Source organism: Zonotrichia leucophrys, chromosome Z (genome assembly GCF_028769735.1).
Source record: "Zonotrichia leucophrys gambelii isolate GWCS_2022_RI chromosome Z, RI_Zleu_2.0, whole genome shotgun sequence".
NCBI lineage: Eukaryota > Metazoa > Chordata > Aves > Passeriformes > Passerellidae > Zonotrichia > Zonotrichia leucophrys.
This window is the reverse complement of record NC_088200.1, coordinates 55,938,835-55,960,816: the sequence shown is the minus strand read 5'-3', so window position 1 is coordinate 55,960,816 and position 21,982 is coordinate 55,938,835. Positions and strand designations below refer to the sequence as shown.

Below are 21,982 nucleotides of genomic sequence, written 5' to 3'. Positions count from 1 at the left end.
TCAGGGTAGAGCTAATAATTCTAACTTAAGAAACTAAAAATGTTTGTAGGAGCAAGAGTGTCTGCCAGAGACCCCCACAGGGACGAGTCAGAAATCTCAAGAACAGTGGTCCACAACAATAGAACAAGACCTTTACAACAGTGTTTGGATACAGAAAGATGGTAGCTAGTGACCTGGCACAGTCTGCTGAGCAGCTGGGCCAGGACCACACATAAGCAATTTAATCCAGCACCTCTTTTACTGAAAATGAATAACAAAACCTTAATAAATCAACAATTACTTATTGCTGTATTTGGGGTAATAAATTCTTTAGTTTATCAGTAGCTTGTGGCTTCCACAGCATGTTCTTTGAACAGTTTGCCTTTCAGTTACATCCCCTTTCTCTCCTGAACAATAAATTAGCATTCATTTTTTTTTTAAAGGAAAAGAGGGGAAAAAGAGGATATATTACAATTTTTTCAAAGCAAAAGGAAAAATGCAACATCTTTTTGACATATATCTTAAAATAATATGAGGATAACTTTCTCTGAGTGTTAGATGCCTATGCATAAATAATAAAGGATGTTATTTACAGTGTTACACAATAAACTAAGAGCGTTTCATTTAACACAATATCCATAAAGACAGTAAATAATGAAAACATCCACATATGTACAAGACATATTTACAATAGAATAGAGAATTACAAATGATGATAATTGGCCATGTTCTTTGTCTGCCGTTCTCTGCAGCATTTCATAGGTGCTTGTATGTTTCTTACTAGAAGTAAGACCCAGGTAATGGTAAGTAGCCACACTGCAGGGCCAAGAAATGCTCAACATGCTGAGAGGTGTGTCCTTTGAGGAGACACCAGTTTGGTATCCTGGATGCTCAGGAAACTGCTTGCAGTGTGTGTGAGAGAAGCAGGGAGATGCAGCATTGTTGTTTTGGAGTACTGGAAAGAAGGAGCTTTCCTGTTTCCCTGATAAAGGCAGTGATTGACCTCTTAAACCTGGGTGTGTTGGGGTGGCTCAAGTGAGGAAGGGAGTAACTGGGCCAAAGGGAGGGAGTAGGCTTTTCTCTGTTGCATAAGAACTTGTATGGAGCTGTAACGATTTACACCCCTTAAATAGGCAGGCTGTACCAGGTTGTGCACAACGTTATCTAGCTATACACTCTTGAAAGAAACCTTCCATGTTGGAATAATTCCTGCATGTAAACACATACACAGGAAAAACTCATGGCTCAAACGAAATGACATGGAAATAAACCAGGACAATCTTAACAACTCTGCCACCACTGGAATATTTCCCCCCTCTTTAAAGTATGTTTCTTCTTGCCATGACTTTCAGCCAAAGAACTGGCAAGCATCACACAGTGATGGCTCAAGCGTGTTGGGACTGCCTGGCTCAAGGGTGTTGGGACTCCCTGGCTCAAAGGTCTGGGAAATGAAGCAAATATCCCCAACAGGGGAGCTGGCCTTTTCTGTAGGCACTTGCTTGCTCTGCTCCATGCTGCTGCAGCCTCCAGCCCCTTGGCCAGCAGGAACTGGCTGCAGCCTGCCAGCAGCACCTGTGGCCAGATAGACTCACTAACTTCTGGGCGTGGACCTGACTGGTGTGAAACACGCTCACAGTGTGATAAACACAAGCTGAGAGGTGAGGGTCGGTGAACTCTTCCCGCTTCTGTGCGTGCCAAGCCAGGGCAATTCCCGAATTCACTGCTGCATGAATTGTGCCGTAAGGCTGGGTTCTTCACAAAGATCTAAGGGCTTAGGCAGCCATATCCCCAATTGTATTTTCTTGTTCTTAGGTCCATGTGAAGTGTCCAGCCTAATTTCATGCTTGCTCTATAACACACTGCTATATATTCCGAGGGGTAGGAATATCAGGAACTGCACAACAATTTGACTTTGAGGCACTGCAACACAAGAGGTGTGACATTTTCCCCTAGACCTATTCCAAACAAATCTCACATGTACAGCTCCCAAGTATGGAATTGCTCCTTCATTTTGTACTGTCCCTCCACAATAACAGTGTTAGTAGTCAAATAATCTACTCAACATCAAGGCTTCTTCCCTTTCCATCCTCATTAATCTGTCTGGGCTATTATAGATACTTAAATGAGAGCTGGCCTTGTGGTTGATATATGCTGGAGGAGTTTACAAAAGACCTGTCTTATAATCTCTATTCTGCCACTAAGATGGGTGATTTTGGGGCAAATCTCTTGTTTCTCTGCCATCCTTTTTCTGTCTCATCTGTCCTGCAAGGTCTTTGCAGTGTCAGAGGCCTTCCTGAAGGGAAGATATTCAAGTGCCCAAGGAAACTCAACAGTGCAAATCTTTTGGAAACTCGTGGCCTTCATTAGGAAAGCCCACCTGACCCTCTGTACTACTGAGTTGCAGAGTTACTGGAGAGATGGATATTCTGCTGTATGGGATTGCAGATAAATAGGCATGACTAAAGGGATGAAAATGAGAATATGGCGTATAGAATTTGTAGAGAGCTTTTGTTTCAGTCTGCAAAGGCAAAGTGTGTTCAAGTACACACAGGGAAAAATGGCAAAGGGGACTTAAGTCCAGACAGTATGTATTTGCCATCTTCCACAGATTTCTCAAATAAGCAGTGCCATTTCAGCCACCACATAGTCCAAAGCTGTGCTAGTTTCCTAGCCTTTTGGTTCTACCACTGACATTCTAGTGGACAACTTTGTTTCCTATACTAAGGTTTTTTTTTTTGTTCTTTTTCTGCTGAATCTGGTGTTCAGGTAGACTCACTTGTGTTCTTACTAATGTGATATGGTTATTTATACAGTGAAGAAATCACTGATTTTTATCATCCTGGTAAAGATCTTCTTTTGCTATACTTTGCTTTCAGCCTCAAATCAATAGGACACCTTGTTCAGCAAAACTCTTAGGCACATGCTTGACTTTTTGCATGTGCTGGATGTGTCAATGAGAGTCTAGCACATGCTGAAGGTAACTTTTGCTGGGATTAGCATAAGCATATGCTTGAACAATTTACTGAGTAGGGACTTTTGTACCTCAGGTTTGCATCTCACAAATTTTCCTTGATGTATTTCTCTTCATTTAACTAGGACCAGAATGTGGCCCAAAGAATGAGTGTAGTTTGGCTGAAATTATTTTTGTCTTGACAGGGCTCTTATTTAGAGCTCAGTAATACCTGTAAAACACATGTTCTCATTTTCAGAATCCCCAGAGTCTAGGAAAAACATTTGTTTTCCACATCAATCCTGAGTCAATGCTGTGCCAACTGAACACACAACAAAAAATCAAAAGTATAGAAGAGGCAGAGTGACCCTGACTAAACTGATAGGAATTCAGTGCAAAAGAGTCCATTTGCTTCTGTCTGGATGGATGCATCTACTCCAGCACTGACAGCATCCTTGTTCATTACTAGTCAATGACTTCAAGACTGTCACTGGCTATATAAACACTGATATTAAATAGTCACACATGGGTTACTAGGGCTGTAACTCACATGGTGTGCTTGCCTTCATAAATGGGCTCTGCATCAGCCTTGCCTCTCTCAACCCAACTAATGGAGTCAGTAAAGGTGAGTGGAAATAAACTCCACACATCTGCTTTGTCCTTCCTACGTGCCTATACTTTTTAACCATTCAGCAAATCATGTTCTTCTTCCCTGAAAGGCCTTTCTTTGTCCAAGAGTAAGCCTTACTCCAACAGCAACTCTAACAAGGTATTGCTAGAAGCTTGTCAGGGTTCCTTCTGAGGAAGGAAAAAAGGGGAAGAGAATTGAGTGGAAACAAAAGAATAAGTAATGTATTAGAAATCAACATTAAGAAATAGAGGTGAAAACTGATTGCACTTTTATTAGTGGCATTTGTTTTCCAGCTAGATCTCTTCCTTGCTTGATTACAGATATCTATTATATTTGCCCCATTAACATAAACTAATATAAATGTTTTCTCTTTTTTTTTTTTTTCTTTTTTCTTCTTTTTTTTTTCTTTTTTGTTTGAATAGAGTATTGGGTTCAAAGCCTCAGCTAACTTAAACCCATTTCCTAAGGGATAACTAGAACAATTAATATCTGGAAAATAATGAAATGGCAGCTCCTAGTGATTACAAGCTAACCTCTGATTAATAATATATTTGGTTTAAAATCACAGTATTACTTTCTTTCTATAAGTAACATTACTTAATGCAGGTTGGCTTTTTTTTGTTTGTATGTTTTTTGTTATCCTGCTGTAATTAATAGTAGCATGCTGTTGGATCTACTATTATCCCAGTGCTCAAAGAAGCAAACCTTTTGGCTGGCAGAGAGCAGACAAAACTCATCTCATATACGGAAAGCAAATAAAAGTTCTCATATAAGAAACTTTTTTTTTTTACTTTTTTAAATATTTTTTTAATCTTTTTTTTTTCCTTTCTGACTCTGTGTGTGTGTATATGTGTGTTTTTATGGTGGAGTAGGGTGAGAGTGCCATTACAGGGCTTTCTGATTTTGAGACTCTACAGCAAGCGACCAGAGGGACTTCTGCAATTCTTGCAAATCATACATCCAGTCATTATAATGCAGTGCACAAAAAAGCTAGGACAACTGAGGGCTAAAAGGTTTTGCAAAATACTATGGGACAGCCATCATTGTAACTGTACAAAACTTGCTCTCAACTTAACATAACATAAAGGCACCATTGATATCTTTCCCCATTTTTGAAATACTGTAAAAAATTGCTACATATGGCACATAACACATTTGTACATACGTATATTTAATTTATAAAAGTTTTCTTCCCCTCCTGTTTTCTATCAGCGGAATTGCTAAAATAAAATAAATTGTTTAATTTAAAGGTGGAATACTTCATTATATAAAATAAAGTTTTACATGTGAATCTATGTGTTTTATGTTTTATACAGCAATAGGGTCTTGGTTAGCTATCACACTGGACAACCTTGCTTGTAACTCTTCTGGTGTGGAGAAGCGATTTGCCGGGTTAGTCCTGGTTTCAGCCAGCCGGAAGGCAGTGGCTGGCTCCAGACCGGCTGCCCCGGGGTTCGGTATGCTCAGGAATGGTGTATCCTCACCTATTCTTTCATCTTCCGTTTCGGTCTCAGAGCTGCTGCTCTCAGAGCTCGTGTCAGAGTCCACTTCCACCCTGCTGGAAATGTGGCCATTGGGCTTTGTTCTTTTCACCCTCCGGCTGTTGGTGAGTTTCTTTGGAGGCTCCTGTGCTGGTTCGTACTCCTGCGTGGTCTCGTACTCCTCGTCCTCCACAATCCGCAGAGGACTTGGTGGCAGGCTGCTGCTCTCATGGGTGGCATTGTGGTGAAAGGAGTTGAATTGCTGAAGGTGGTGCTCATACTTCTCATGAAGCTGCAGCGGAGTCACCAGGAGCAGAGGTCGCTCTTCTTCTATGAAGGGACTCACCGCCACAGAAGGGATGGAGACGGTCAGGCTGGAAGCCGGGGGTGACATCGTGGAGGGGTGGGACTTGGGAGAAGTTGGAGTGTGAAAATCAACGGGTGACATGCGAGCTGGTGTGGTCATAGCTGAGACATACCTGAAGAAAAGAGATGGGGACAGGTTGTGAGCATAGGAGCAGTGGTGACCTGTAAAAACAGCAGCTCACATGGACTGGGAGAGAAATGGCAAGGATTCCCTTAAGATCCCCAGCATCCTCACACAGGGCTACTAAGGAACCTTTCCTGTTCCTATTAATCCTACAAACTGCTGACTTCTGGGACTCTGGGCAAAGATATATGAAAGCAGGAGGAGCACAGCAAAACTCCCAGAGCCCAGCCATGGGGATGCTGTAAATTTTTTACCAGAATAACTTTTTGGAATGAATCCAAGAATGGGATTCAGAGACAGACAGGCTGCCAGAAACAAAATGCATTTGCAAGTATTTTCTCAAAAGGAAAACAGCTGCTGCACTTCTGGAAAGATTTGACCAGAATCTGGGGTACATGCAAACAGACAGGGGGAAAGAAAGGAAGGGAACTGAAGGACAGTCCTCTTGGGGCTTCACCCTCTTCTGGCAACCAAACTGTCTCAGGCTAGGGAGGAAAGTAATGTTTGAATAAAATATAGAGCCAGATTCTGCTAATTTTAATCACCAAGGGTAGTCAAAGATGCATTTGTGCTGCTCCACTCCTGGGTGCTAGTTACCCCGGCTAGTAGATCTATCTGCAAAGCAGCACAGAGTATCATTTGTCCTCATATGGGAACAAATGCTGGAAGACAGGATTGTCTGGCCTAGTGCCCATGTCTTCTCTGCAAAACTTCTCCCTGTTCTTGTGGGAAGCATAGTGGTCACAAGCGATTTCTGAAAATGAAGCTCAGGTGCCATTGCAGGGTTTGTCCCAAAGACAAAGAGAACAAAAAATGTGAAGCTCTCAACTAGTTTTAATCAGTAGACATGCTATGAGGTCATGTGGATTCATGCCAGGTGAGGATCTGCCTAAAACCACTCAATCAAAAGCACAGTGCCCAGCATGACACTTTGCGTGGTTGGGCATTGCTTTTATTCTTATCCTAAATTCACCAGCCTGAATTTCGTCTGTGTCTAAAGTTAAAATTGTTCTGAGCACCATCACAGGCCCACTGAGAAAAGCTGTATGTCTACGATTGATGTAGTTTAGTTTTCCATTAGTGGTTTATTTATCTGAGCCTGAAATTACCAAAATAAACCTGAATCCATCCTTCTTATCCAATCTATGACTCAGTTGCACATATTACACTTGACAAAAATGGAGTTACAGGAAAAGGGAGAAAATGGGATGGATTCTGGACAGATGTGCAGCAGCATAAATTGATTTCACTAGAGGCGCATTGATTGCACATTGATTTACATGAACTGAGGAGCAAGAGAAAGGAAAAAACCAAACCTGGAGTTGTGCAAAGGAATTAATCAAGTTGGTTATAAAAAGGGCAACGAATAGGTCTGTGTATTGGATGAATTAAGTAATTTTTCTGCTTCCATGAGTGAGCCTTGCATTCCTTTCACATTTTTAATAGGCATTGTCTGAAAAACTGAAGCCTTTCTACTTTCCCAGTTGGTACACTGTCGGATATATGTGACACACTGGATTTTAGCTAAACTGTTCTGTTAACCCATTGAGTTGGTTATATGTGTTCAATGTACTGCGCAGGCTTCCAACAGTGTCAAGTTACTCACACTGGAGTGTTGTGCATTCACACATTTCTGGTCTGTTCCCCCACACCCTAACAGAGCAGTGCTAACTAGCTGCTGTCTGCAATCTGAGGCTCAGGAGCTGAACTTGTGCAGCTCTAGCCCATCCTGAAAGGAAGGTTAAAAGGTGATTGATTTATCCAGCCTCATGGCCAACTATGCTGGCTCAGTGAAAGGGGATCAGAGCGTACCCATGGCCATCCAGCACACATTAACTTGTTAAATGCTGCCAGCTTCATCATATAGTCCAGCCTTTTGTGCAGAGATGGTGTTTTTTGATCTTCTCTCCTGTAAGACAGCTAAGGACATCCAAGACAAAACTGCTTGTGCCCTCTGCTTGTGTACACAGGTGGCAGGGCATGGGATCCAGCAAGTATATGGGTAATGCGAAACACCCCTTGTAATGTCAGTTCAATTTAATTTGAAAATTGAGGGAGTAGAGCCTTGGTCTACTAATTCTCAGTACAGCAACATGTGATGGCTTCAGGAAGTAATTTGTCAGCTCCTACATTCCTTTATGTTTCTGAGTAATTTTTAGTTCCAAATAACTCTCACTTTCTCCCTTATATACACAAGCCATCTCAGGAACAACTGGTGATGTATTTCTTGCTTGCTAAAAAAAGATGAGACCTGCAATTAATGCCCAGGGAACTATCATCTCCCATGTTCCAAATTTGTGATTGCTTCAGGCACAGGCAAGGATGTCAATGCCTGAGGAATTATCATAGAAATGCTGCTGTTATTGACCTATATAGTACAACCTTCAAGAGACAAAATAATTGATGAAATGCCTTCTTTTTTCTTAGAGAAACAAAAAGGAATATGGTCTCTCCTCTCCCCCAACTCCACCCCCCCCAGTTAAATCTAAACAGTTTGTATTAGAATGATGCTTTGGGTGTCCCATGCAATGCAGGCAGACAGCAGGAATGGTCTTCACTTTCCACATGCAGATGCCCAAATATACTAAGCTGTACTACTCACCATTGGCAGGCGTGTGGCCGTGCATCCTGCTCGGTTCCCAGGCAGGAGACAACATGGTATTTACTGTTACAGGTCCTGATCCAGCAAAGCACTTAAGCACATGTTGAGCTCTACCCATGTGAGTAATCTTGCTGATTTCAGTGGGCCTACTTGCACAATTAAAAGATAATCTTGTCAAAGTGCTCTGCTGGATTGGAGCCATGGCTGTTTATGTCATGTGAGCTACGTATCTTCAAATTAAATCCCATAGTAAATAACACAAAATTTTTAATGAGAGGGTAGCTTATTATCCTTGGTGGTACTACGCTCAGGGTTCTTCCTCAGTGATCCCTCTTCCTGCTGCTTAGCAGTTGTTTGTGCGGCAGAGGGAGCACCACAGAAATGGTGTTTGCTGTATGTGCACATTCATTTTTATGAAAACCACAATTTGTCTCCTACACAACTCAGTCTCCTTGGGGATTGCCTGGCTGCATTTCTGGCATCATGGACACTCCACAAGGCCAAATCCCTTGTGATTTCGAAGTCTTCAGAGAACTGGTCCATAACCTTTTGTTTTCCTTTTATTCTGCCTATGATCCCAGGCATAAAAGCTCTTTTTAAATGTCTTGTTTCTTGTCAATCTTTCTGTTGCAGTTCTGGGGCCATCTTGAACTAAAATGCTAGCCTAAACCTGAGCAGGATTTTTTCAGCTAAAGATTTTTTGTGACTGATGTACCTCTAGGCAGACCACAGCAGCTGAGGAACCAATCTTTTAAGAGAAAAAGAATTGGTTGGAAAAACTTGGTTGGAAAACTCCTGGCCAGGTTTATTTATAACTATTCCCGATTTAATAATGACCTGAGCCCTTCTGGCTTGCACTTTCTGTTTCTTCCTTTATTTAATAAAGGGTTAAGGGGAGTTCAGGAGCTGGAACAGTCCAGAAGGTGAGTGGTGGCATAAATTCTGTACTGCTTAGGAGTCCTTAGTGCTCTCCTCCTGTGGATCAAAACAGTACTTTCTCACTGCAAAATCTGTCAGCCTTCTCAGTTGCATCTTCTAAGAAATTGGTAAGTAGGCAAAGTTCTGTTTATAGTTTCCAATGGAAATTTCTGACTAATTACTCCAATGGAGCTTTTCCAAGTGTGAACTGCTGGCTAATAGGACTAAATTCAGCAGAGGCAAGAAGGGAAGAAATGCTTTTGGTAGACTTTAAAACTGCTACTCAGCTCTCCACCTTTATGGATAAGGAGATGCATGCCCTACATGAACAGCTGCACTGCCGAATTTTCTCCTGTGCTCCCAAGCTTTGAAACCACCTGAGAAAACACCAGGTCTTGCGAGCTGAAAGCAATGGGGTGGTTCGTCCTACCTTTCACTGTGAGGAGAGTCTCGGTAGGAATCGGGGGTCTCCCTGGCGTGCCGGAGGAAGCAGTTCCCTTCCCGAGGCCCTCCAATGCCATTGAGACGGCCCCGGGGCCCTGCTGGGCTGGCGTGCCTGCTGTTCTCCATGGAGGAGCTGACGAGCACCGAGTGGCTTTCAGAGAGGATGCTTTCAGTGTGGCCATTGCTCCAGCTGGAGAGCAGCAACCAGGGAAAGAGAAAGGGGGAGTGTGAGAGTGGGCTTTGGCGGTAACTGTGCACGAGCAGAAGTTTAGACAGGGAAACAAGGGGCTCTGTTGCCACACAGAATATGCCTTTCGGGTGGGTAACTGGAGCTGCAGAATTTAGAGAATCCACAGGAATAAAAGTGATTTTGCATGTATGGATCAAAGGAGAGGGAAGGAGGGCTTTCCAGTTATCAGAACTGTCACTGATTTAGCAATTTGCATATACTAAAATTCAGTGTGACAGTATTGGAATGACATTCAGAAAATAAAAGTCTTTGTCAATTCCTGGGAAGATAATTAGTTAGGTGATATGACATCAAATATTGTTAGCCTTAAAATGAAAACACTATGAAGGGAGCATAGATCTTCCCTGCTTTGTTGTTTCACACATTTTTTGGTTTTACAACAGCAACAGATCAGACATTACAACTGCTATTTGCCGTCCCCTCTAGTACCTGTGGCTAGATGTCTGGGTGACTGTCACAGAGTGATGTGTAGTTGAGGTGTAGTGGCTTGTAGAAAACGAAGTCTCTGTTTCTCGCTCGATGACATGCTCACTGGAGATTACATTTTTCGAAACGTACTGCTGAAAAAACCCAGACAAACCTCAGGTTTACAAACTGTAATTCACACCACATCTGTAGACATAATTCCCAATCCCTCCTTCCCAGCTTTCAATGTTTTACATGTGGCAAAGCACAAATTTTGTCATTTAAATACATGCAGAAACCATACTGACACACTTGAGGACATTCATGTACACCTCTGTGTACATAGCCCATCTAGACTCAAAATAGGAGGAGACAAATGATGAAAGTAGCAAAGGTCTGCATCACAAACAAGCTATAAAAATGTAGTTAACAAGGGAACGAGTCCCAGTAGACAGATGTGTGGAAAAGCAACCTCCCATTACCATCAGATACACCAAAAATACTATTCTCTGATGGAGAAGACGGCAGCAGTTTGTGATAGCAATTTTTTCTGTGTGGAGAAAGCCGAGAGAAATCAGTCACCAGCCTGCAGCAGCAGGTAGATGTTTAAAAGCTGTGGGGTGAGCTTTCCTGTGGCACTGGCAGCCTAGGCTGAAACAGGTACAGTGAAACCTACATTGACGAGCTGGACGTTATCGGGTGGCGGGTTGGGGTGGTGTGGCCCATTGGCCATGTTCATCACGTTGTTCCTTTCCGAGCGCAGGCTCTGACGAAGGCGATCATGCAGCTTTTTCCTCTGCTTCCTGTGCATGAAACACAGAAACAATTTTAATAGACAAAAGGAGAGCAGCTGCACCTCTCAGCATATTGATGTTGGTGATAATAATGTAACATCACTTTTTTTGCCAGAATTTTCTCCACTACTGCTAGAGCTCAAAGTAACTCTGAAAACCACAGGCCTAATTGCAGCTGGAGCTGTGGGGACTAGCACAGGGGGAAAGATATTTGGGAACCCTTCCAGGAGTCAGCAGGACAAGGGGGGACAGGAATAAGTGAGAGGAAAAGGGAAGCCATTTCAAAGCAGTGCTCTGTCTTAGGAGGAGAACTTTTCTGCACTCAGAAGGGAGGGGGGAGATATTTTAACCCAGACACTTTGACACCCTCACAAGGGCCAAGGCAGAGCTTCTGACAGCCCATCAAATTACACCTCTCCGTTCACCACAGAGAGCTGAGGTGTCTGTGCCTCAGGGCTTGCTTGCAGACACTGGAACATGGTCTTTGTGATGTGGCAGTTACACATTTTTTGGAGGGATTCATCACCTACCTCAACAATGTACTTCAAAGACATAAATATGTTATAGAAGAGTGCAGACTAAGCCTCAGAAATCCAAAGTGAGAGTAAATGTCATAGGCCTGAGCCTACAGACCTCCTGGCAGCTCTGGAAGGTTTTGTTTCAGCAACATCAGATTTGTTTTGAAGCCTAATGATTACCAGGTGGATGCCATGGGTGCTAATGCATTTAGTAGAACTATCCATTTACTAATGACATGATCTCTGACTGACTTTGATGCTTCTACTGTCTCCTGTCCTTAGCTGCTGTTTCCCCACTTGCTAACAACGTGCAAGTCCTATAAGGAGCGCCTGAGGGAGCTGGGGACGTTCAGCCTGAAGAAAAGGAGGGGTTGCCTTCTCACTCTCTACAATTGCCTGAAAGGAGGCTGTACCCAGGTGAGGGTGGCCTCTTCTCCCAGGCCAGTAGCAACAGGAAAAGAGGAAATGGCCTCCTGGGCCAGGAGAAGTTCAGGTTGGACATCAGGAGGAATTTCTTCATGTGAAGGGTTATGAAGCATTGGAACGGACTGCTCAGTGGGGTGGTGGAGTCACCCACCCTGGGGTGTTCAAGAAATGACTGGTCACTTAGTGCCATGGTCCAGCTGATAAGGTGGCGGTCATTCAAAGAGTGGACACAATCTCACAGGGTTTTTTTCCAATCTAAATGTTCCTGTCATTCTGTAATCCTTCCAGCTCTCCTCAGAAGAACTTTTCAGAATCATTACAAGCTGTCAGTAGCAAAACTTACAGCATAGTAAAACCTGGCCATGCAGAACACACTAATTAAAACACCAAAATAAATAACCAGAGAAAGGGCTATTCAATTTCAGACTTAATTTATGAATATTACCCAGTTTTCTCTCATTACACTGGAGAACTTCCACCACACTCTCACAGAATCCAGGGCAGTGAAGGGAGGATGCAGGCTTCAACACACTCTGGAATGCATATGACTTTGGCTGTAGCAAAAGCTAAAATACTAAGCTGTATGCAGATAGTGATGGCAGGGTAGGACAGAGTAAGAGATAACTATTTTCAATCCTGGTTTGAACTCAAAGGGGACTATTTCAAGCTTTACAGAAAAGGAGGAGTAAGGAAGTGCAATAAACATGTTGAAGCTTGATAGTAATGAAGCCTAAAGACAATGAAAACATGATTTGACATACAGCATTTCACATATTTTCTCTGTGTATATGTGTCTGGATAGTGGAAAATGCTTAATTTATATCACATCACATGAATGGCATATGCAGATACATCTGTCTTGGAAATGCTCCTGTCTCAGAAGGATACACTCTGTGGCTCATGTGGACTTTATGCTTTGAGGATAACCAGGCATCATCTTAGGACATGTAAGCAGTTAAGGTGATAGAGATATTTGAGCAGTGCTAGGAGATGTCTGAGCTACCCAAACACCTCCTGGGCTGAGAAGCAGCACTCAGGCAAGGTTTTAACTTGATTTAAAGCTCCCCTTCATGAGGCTCTGGAGACTGAGAACAATCTGAATTCCTGAACATGGTAGAGAAAGCGAGTTCTAGAAGGAGTTTGAGTTTGTCATCCACAGGATTGAAATCCTGGCACATGTAATCTGGGAATCTGTCCCTAGAAATCTGCATTATTCTACCTTCGGTGACCAGTGTATTTGAATTTGCATGCTTTTATCTGTGCTGGTGGTCCTGTAGTAAAAGGACACTAACTAAAAAAAGAAATTACTATACAAAACTGAGATGAGAGAATAACGGGTAAGCTAGTGTGTACTTAAGAAGCTTTTATATTCAGTGTAAATGATGTGCAAATAAAGTACCTCTGAATTAAGACTCAGTATCTGAAGCTAACGCCTTGGCAATTTAGTAGCAGTATTTCTTGCAGGGAGACCAACAAAATCTCAGCTATTAAGATTATTACATAGGTTGTTCTAACACCATTCCAAGATTTATCCTGGTTTCTGAGTTTTCCCCTATTTAGGGAAAAGAGCATATGCAAATCACCTCACAGATACCAGTCTGGCATCACTGCTGCATTTGGAGGGCCATGTCCTGGCATGGGACACTCATCAACTGTTTTTGAAAACAGTTAACTTTTGGTTCACAGTGATTGCTGATGTCTGGGACAAAAAAAGCATCCAGACCCCTGATGGATTCTGTGGGCTCTTTATACAGAAAATCTTACTTCAGGATCTCAACTAAATGTCTGTTGAAATACATGGGGATGTGATTTCTAAAAAGTAGTAATGGATCTGATTTTTTATTACTGTTTCAGCTGCTCCCCACTGACCACTGGCACAAGGTTATGGGTAGAAGCAGCTGTGTGTATGTGTCTGGACTCTTGCTGAGCGGAACAAATCACCTCCCTCCTCCCCCACTTTTAACACATCCATTACTGGTGGGGCTTACAACAAAAACGAACTGCCAATCAGGCCTTGAAACAGTAAATCAGGTTTATACAAACGTGGAATATTTATGATAAGGTCTTTCTGTGTTTTGGTGGGGAGATTTATAAAGGCAGCCAGTTTTGGCAGCAGAAATTCTGCTGATGTTCTGTGTAATTTATAGTCCAGAGCATCTCATGCATGTTTGAGAGTCACCCCCTGTAATTTAGAGACTCACAGAACACATTTAAATGCCTACTTTTGCACTGAGAGCGCTTTTGTGTTCAATTTTTTGGCTTTGGTGTATAGTAACTTTTACCATCATTAATTGTGTCTCAATTACAAACACATTAGGCTTATACATAATATTCACTGCTGGAAAGCAACGTGATTCCAGGGTTGGAGTTTGTTCCTTTTCAACAGGGGAAACCAGCTGAAATGGGTGACAGAAAAGAAAGCAAACAAAAAAAGACAAAAAAATTCAAATTACATTTGAAGACTGAGAATCTTTCAGATACCTCTCTTAATTTTGCTGTGCTGATGGACATGGAGACTCACATTCATCTCGCTTGGACCAGAGCACCCTGGTCACATGTTTGTCTCTTCAGCTCACCTCTAGAGAAACCCAGATACAACCTTATGCCCAGAGAAGCTACAGTCAACTGGGAAGGCCCTGACCAACAACCACAGATAAAAAATAGAAGAGAAAAGTTTACTTGGTTTTGCAGTAGGCCACCACACACATGATGCCAACTACTAGAAGAGCAATGCAAATGCCAGTTATGGTCAGCACCCGTTTCTGGTACAGTTCCTCAGCTTCTAGAAAGGGACAAAAACAGAGAAAGTCACAACATGGAGGATGGCTAGGCGAGGAGCACACAGTCAACAGCTGTCATGCTACAAACCACCGCACAGATTCACACAGCCACACCTAGACACAGCCACCACACTTCAGGCAGACTCATTATTGACTGCAAGAACAGAACTACACCACAAACTATTAACACGATACGGGGGATGAGAACAATTACAGAATTACAGTCAAAAGTCACTTTTTTTTTTTTTTTTAAAAGCCAACAAGAATATTATCTAAGAAACAACTTCTTAGTTGACAAACACAGCATTTGCTGGAAATAAAAATGAAGTGTGGTAAGGTAATAACAAAAATTTGCAAATGCTTTGAAAGTTTTGCAAAGACAGCTGGAATGAAAGCCATTTTTACAGGTCTTATGAGAAATTCATTTTCTTATTATCTTTTTTGGATTGTTTTCACATGCAATATCCCTCTGGTCCCACGTCAATTTATATCTCAGCTGTCTTTACAGGAGAAATTTCAAAATACTCTTGTACATTTGAGACATGAGCTTGGCTTGTAATTGTATCACCAATGGAAATGAAGACAGGTTTTGAGCTCTGGTCATAAAATTCAGACTCTTTCTCCAGTGCTCCTCCTAAAACACAATATCCACAACCAGCAGTGCTTTGTGTGAGAGAAATGCAGAGTTTCAACTTGTTTGTGACCAACAAAGGAACTCTCTATCTAGGGTGGTAGCTTGCTCAGCGATGACAATTTGTTACCAGTCTCATTCATCGGAGATATTTCACTTTTATAAAAGTGTTAGTAGTACTGCTAATGTTTGGGCTGGAGCTACTGATGCTTTCCAGCCTTGCTCATGCTTGGCAGAGAGCAGTGCTGAGTGCTCTGCTGGGGAAATGTTACGTAAGGAGTTCTGAAACAGGCGCGTTCTGTTTTGACACTTTACAGATGAGGATTTGTGTTCCTGCTGTTAGGACAAAAATGGATGTCCAGCTTTACTCAAGTCTTGGTTTTGATTAAGCAGAGAGAACAATAGTGATCTGCCATATTAACCACAGTCAGAATACCAGCAGGTGATTAAAAATAAATGAATGAATTAGAACTGCACAGCTTTGCACTACCTTTGGGATAAATGTCAGCATTATTCCTGCTGGAAGGAACTTACATCTGTCTGGTACAGAGGAGCACAGTGATCTCTCACATGTGCCATGTATCTCTCACATGTCCAAATGAAGTGGTGTCATAAATGACACATCAGTTCAGGGGAAAATACTCCTTACTGAACAGGGAGTAGACTTCCCTTCTTTGTGTTTCCTGAGCTTGTCTAGTTTTATTTTAAAGTTGCTGGAGGTAAGTGGCAAATACTCCATGCAACAAAGCAAAAAGCAAAAATAAATCTTAATTTCTCTGATACAATGCACCACAGCATGGAACAAATTTGTCTTACAAGCCAAACCCACTTTAAATCAAACACCAGCAAACAGGTCATGAGCACTGTCAGACAAAATTAATAGCACTAATTATTAACAAAGATGGGGGAAGAGGAAAGAAGAAGTGAGTGTGGTAAAACTAGGATGCTGCAAAAATTTATTAAAGAAAAATAAATATCACTCCAAGAACAGAAAGTCAAAGAAGAGAAGAAAGAAATGGCTGAAACTCCAACCACACCAAACTATGACAAAGAAAAAGAGGAAGGTGAAATAAAAGGAAAGACAGGAAAAAAGGATACAGAAGTAAACTACAGGCCTGGCACAGCATGCTTGGAAATGGAAAAAACCAGAGAGAAGAAATGCTTGGGGACAAAAAAAAAAGGTTGAAGCAGAGTGTGAAGGGATTTCTCATACAGCATAACTCCTCACCTAGGCTAGTTAGTGGCACTGGATCCCCTTCCCTTTTTTGCCCCTTCTGAAAGCGCTTATTAGTTAGCCATGGAAATGGTGTATTACAAGGATGTCACAGGAAACAGGAGAATTGTGCTAAGCAATTTAGGGGCTAATTTGAAATGCTTTGACTTATTATTATTATTTTATTGTCATGCTGTCAGCTGTTAGCTTATGAAAGCAAAATGAATAATGATGTATCAACCTCTTTTTTTTTTTTTTTTGAGCACAAGGGAGAGGAAGTAGAAGATTAACAGTGGACACTCTGCTCAGTTTTTGTCCTGAGGAAAAATTGCACCGACTCTGGGGAGTTTGGTGCAGGCTGAGGCAGTTGCAAATGAGCTGGTGATGGCCTGACTGAGTTTGCCAGTGAGCTGAGGCTGGTTTCATATGTGTGGGACTTTCTGGGTGCTCACTCACTGCAGGGGATAGGGGATGACGAGAGGGTGCAGGGCTGTGAGTGCAGCCCTGAGCAATGCTCTCAGCACCAGCAATACTGCTGGGACTATAGGTCCTGATGGGCATGGGAAACTAAATCCCTGGATCTGCTTTCATAGCCTTAGCTCCCTCCTGTGCCCTTTGAAATAAGGCCTGAAGGAAAAAGCAGCTTGGCATGGTGTGCATGAATGGTGGTGCTGCCCTCCCTCAAACTCCAGGAGCAAGGTCTGCCTAGGAAAGCACTTGGGCAAGTCATGCCCAGCAAACCAGCAAGCTCTCCTGTAAACAGGGCTGTGCTCCTGGCTGGCAGGGGACAGCCAGGGCCAAATGAGGGATGCCCAGGTGTTTTGCAGGGCCAGTGAGGGTGACAGGATGCTGGCAGTGGGACGTGACAGGGATCCTGGTCAAGGCTTTGCAGATGGCATGGTGCCTCAAAGACAAGCCTTGGACTCTGTTTAAGGGCAAGAAGAGTTTTGTGAAGAACTCCTGGGGGGCACTTGGGTTACACTACATCTTGCACCAAAACTGCCTTCTGTCTCTGACCAGCGTTAATGCTTATTGAGTCAGTTAATGGCATCCAGCTAAATTACATATGCTGATTAAACTACCTTGAAAAAAATTTATAGCAGCCTTGCAGGAAAATCTGTAAAGAATTTTATGTGCAGTGAGAATTTAGGAAAGATTTTACCCTGTTAAGTATTAAAAATAATTTCAATAATTTTTTTACCCTACAGAATGCTAGGAAAATCAAATCATAATAATACTTAAGTCAAGGTATTACATAAACAGCCTTTCAAATATTCATATTATGCAGTTAATTTCACATGACTCTAATTTATACATAACTGATGATATGTGAAGTCTTGAAGTTGCTCTGTTTTAAAGTTTTTCTTCTTACATATCTCTGGGGATTTTTAAAAGAATTTAATTCCAAGAGGTTGTTCTGCTAATGTAATTTCAAATATAAAGCATAATTTGCATGTCAGTCTTTTAAAGGACTTTAATTTAACTCCTCATATGCTAATGTAGCTGTACGTCTTCCACTATAATCTAATATATGTGAGTGGGAATTACTGCTAACTTAGGATAATAATAATAACAACAAGAAGCTGGGTTGTGAGTGATTTTTAAATTTGGCCTTGTAATGGGTTTTCCACAGTTCACAGCTAAAGATAATGACATTTTGTGGGGGCATTTTTAATAAGAACATGAATGAAAACTGCCTCACCATCTGTTTTTTTATATTTTTATTTACCAAAAATTGTGGGAGATTCCAAAGTAAAAGTGACCTGAATTTCAAGTTAGCCTATTCAAGTAATGCATTATTTGTACCTCTGAATACAAATAGCTAGTCAGATAAGTACAGTCTATTCATGAATAAGACTTAAAAGATCTATTTTTATTATATTTAAAGCTGAAGTGTGAAAACAGCACCCATTGCCAATGTTCTTGTTGAGCTTAGTTTTAGAAATATTCAATTTATTTGCTGACTTGAGGATCTGGAGTCTAGCTGTAAACTTCTACTTAAATTCCTAAATAACTTTCAGTCCACTTTGAATTTACAGACCTGGAAAGGAAGGTATATATGCATATAATTTACAGATATGTATAGGCAATTGGTTTACACATGATGTGTAACCACCAAGATGTGGGTTTAGACATGAAACTTGACTTGAAAATCAGAGCTCAACACTGCAAATTTGCATAATTTTAAGTGGCCAAAACAGTTTCTACCTCTTAATATGCTAGTTAGACATTTTGCTTAACACTTACAGTATTTCCAAAACCTGGCAACCCAAGAAAAACTCACCAAAAGCAGAGGTCAAAACTATACAGCAGAAAAAGGAACGTACACAATGTTATGATCACTCCAGTAAATCCTAGAAACTCCTTAAGCCTATTAATATCCTATCAATATTTTGATGACCATTTTAGTGAACTGATCTCCACTAACACTTCGACAAGGGTTATTGTTATAGCTGTATGATCCCTTTTAAAGCATAACGAAATTGGTTAGGAATTGAAAAGGGGAAGTGGTGAAAAAAAAATTAAAAGGGGTTTATCTCTCAGGGTCTAGAATCTGCAGGCTAAAAGGAATGATTGTTCCATACCCATAAATTCAATCCCAAGATGCTCTGCCAATGCAGAAAGTTGTCAAAAAAAGAAAGAAAAAGGAAAAAGTTTCAGAAAAGAGCAATACACTGTACTTAAAAATAAATTACATATGAGAATTACAGCTATTCTGTGTCTGCACATGAAACAGGACAAAGGGCACATGGTTATGTGGACAGTGCTCAAGTGCACCTTTCTTAGCTATGTGACCAGACCTTCTGCAAGGCTTATACACAAAAATATGTATATATGGAGCATCTGAGCAGCCACAGTCCAGGGAACGCAACAGGAACCATTAACCCTTAAAGATCTTACTGAGATGAACAGGGCTAAGCATGCCATGTACAATGGCTGATTGTTTTGGGAACATGACAGAAAAGGGATGCTCTATGAAGGGCAGCATACCCCTGTAAATGGGTTGTGCAATGCTCTCCCTTCTGACCCTGCTTCTGTGCCCGCAATGTGTACCCTTGCTCTTGAAGGCTGTGACCCAGAGGAACTGGCACTGATTACTCAGTAGTGGGAGTCTTCTGCTTTGCAAATGGACTGCAGCAGGCCTCCAGCTCCTGGAAAATGAGGAGCCAACCCCCTTTCCCTTTCTTTGGACTGTGCCGTGTTGGCAGAACAACTTGTTGACCAGCTGTATGGACCCTGGGGTGCAGGGGTCCTGATCCCTTACACAAATCACTGCCTAAATCAGCACACACAGGCCCCAGCACCTGTGGGTCAAGAGGAACACAGGTTTCCCCTCAGCAGGTACCTTAGGAGACCCTCCCCATGGGGCCAACACCACAGCCATGGTAGCTCTTGCCTTTTTTTGTTCTTGTATGCTGTGAAATTTACAATGATAATTTTCACAGCAAATGGATTTTTTTAATGTAGTTTGCACACATGGGGAATGTCAATTCTTTGTTGTCCATCAGTAACATTTTAAGGGTTAAGTACGTTGGAATCCATCCAGGTCTCTTCCTAAAGGGCCAGTATCACATGCCTACCTGACCTCTGCTAATGATATACATTAGTTGTAGAGAAGGCTTGATTAAATCTTCAGTAAAATGAATGACATGCCCATGCACATATATTGCTGTAATTATGCTTGCTTATAGCTAAGACACCTAGTTTGAAGGTAATTTAATTTTAGGGGAGTCATTCATATCATGCAGTTTCTATTTCATATAATTCAATAGGGAGTTGGTATTTAAAATCAGAATATATTCTGTCTGGAAGGCCTAATAAGAAAACATGCTGAAGAAACATGCATTGCTTATTCAAACCTAGATGTTATGTAGCTCTGGCTTATCTATGGTATTCCCAGTTACATTCCTTAGATCTGATAAGCAGAACATCCCAACACTTCTCATTTTATAAACAGGTGATTATTTTTGATATTTTCCTACTTAGCCTGAAATTTTTGCACTCTTTTTACATGCAATGTGGCTTCTATTGAATATTTGTCTCTGGGTGCTCTAAGAATAAGTACAATTAATTATTTTTAACAACTCTGTTTTCATTCTGGTTGTGACTGGGTGGGGGATATGACAGACTTGTAGGAAAAATGCTTAGGAAGCAATTTCTTTTTCACCAAAGTAATTAAAACATACAACTTGTTGGATATATTGTAGTCTGCTGAGATGCAGGGCCTACAGAATAAGAGGATGGTGCTGGGAAACGCAGAACAGAATCCTTCAGCACTGCATGCCCTGTTTATGAGTGGTGTGCCACAGCTGCTGTGGAGGGGGCTGCTGGACTCAGGTGGGTGGGTTGCCAAGGGACGTGGTGCTGCCCAGGGATGGGTGAGCACCCCGTCAGGTGTTTGTAGAGAACTAGCACCTGGCAAAGAAAGGACCCATCTGGATCAACTGCAACACCAGAGAGGTCCAGGAAGACTGATTCCAACTCTAAACCACCAAAAGTGTCATGTTTCTTTCCGTGGGTAATGAAAAATGCTAAAAATATAAGTTTTTCTTCATGCAATTTCAATTAAAAACAAACTCAAATCTCCTAAACTACCAAAGAGCAGACCCCCTGTCTGTCAACAATTTCTATTTAAGAGACTGGGATACAGTCTTTTTGTGACATTTAGATTCCCCTTGGATCCAAAATCTGGTACATTTCAATAGTACTCAGGTTGTAAAATAGGTTTTGAACTTAATACATTAAGTTCAAAACCAATTTTGCAACCTGAGTACTATTGAAATGAAGTCCTGTGGCTCCTGTAAAAGTGACCATTGGTTCAAATCTCAGGAGTGTGGAAAATTTGTCCTTTCATAATTGAAGTATCCTATCATAGCAATTTTAGCATTTAGTGAATATTAACTGAGCAGTTTATAGTGAAAACCTGTCTTTTAAAATTCTGAGCAAAAGATGGACAATGGAATTTTTCAAACCTGCTCGTTCATTTAGGAGTCTTAGTCTCAGCACATAGAGTGTACAACTTAAGGTGCTGAAAGGCTTTAAAAAATGAAAATTTCAGGTGAGATTGTCTATTACCCTCATGCAGATGTGACTCCTTCTGCATGAGGGTAATAGAGAAATATGTAGAAAATGAGAAATACTGAAGTAGTAGAATAGCTAAAGGCAGACTTTTGAAGACCTGTACTTTATATGAAAAGGCTGAAAAATCAGGCCATGACACAGTAACTGCAGTTTTGATCATCCTTCTAGAACATCAGAACTTTTCTCTTTCCCCCTTTAATGCCTCAGCCAGCTTCACTGTGACAATATGAGACAAGGGCCATTATAATCTAAAAAGAAAATTCCTTCCACCCCTCTTGGTACTGTCCCTCTTGCTCATCAGGGATGGCAGAGCTGAAATGGACATTGTTTAAACTGGTGCCTCACGCTGAAGGATGCCATGGACCATGTTCAGGTGACGCCCAAGAAG

The 21,982-nt window shown here is 41.6% G+C and overlaps 1 protein-coding gene across 9 annotated transcripts in view; it reads right to left on the bottom strand.

The window, feature by feature from the left end:
* Positions 1–271: 271 nt before the first annotated feature.
* Positions 272–21,982, bottom strand: part of NRG1 (neuregulin 1) — a 460,758-nt gene continuing 439,047 nt past the window's right edge. For 4 of the 9 annotated variants that reach the window (XM_064735370.1, XM_064735372.1, XM_064735373.1 and 1 more), the window contains 6 exons: positions 19,098–19,121; positions 14,568–14,670; positions 10,827–10,953; positions 10,175–10,305; positions 9,482–9,685; positions 272–5,520 (listed from right to left, as the gene is read on the bottom strand). In XM_064735370.1, coding sequence (XP_064591440.1) covers positions 4,869–5,520; positions 9,482–9,685; positions 10,175–10,305; positions 10,827–10,953; positions 14,568–14,670; positions 19,098–19,121 — 1,241 coding nt within the window. In that variant the 3' untranslated portion in view covers positions 272–4,868. Of the gene's footprint in view, positions 5,521–9,477; positions 9,686–10,174; positions 10,306–10,826; positions 10,954–14,567; positions 14,671–19,097; positions 19,122–21,982 lie in introns of those variants that run through there. The other 5 variants (XM_064735371.1, XM_064735367.1, XM_064735366.1 and 2 more) reach the window with 4 other exon arrangements.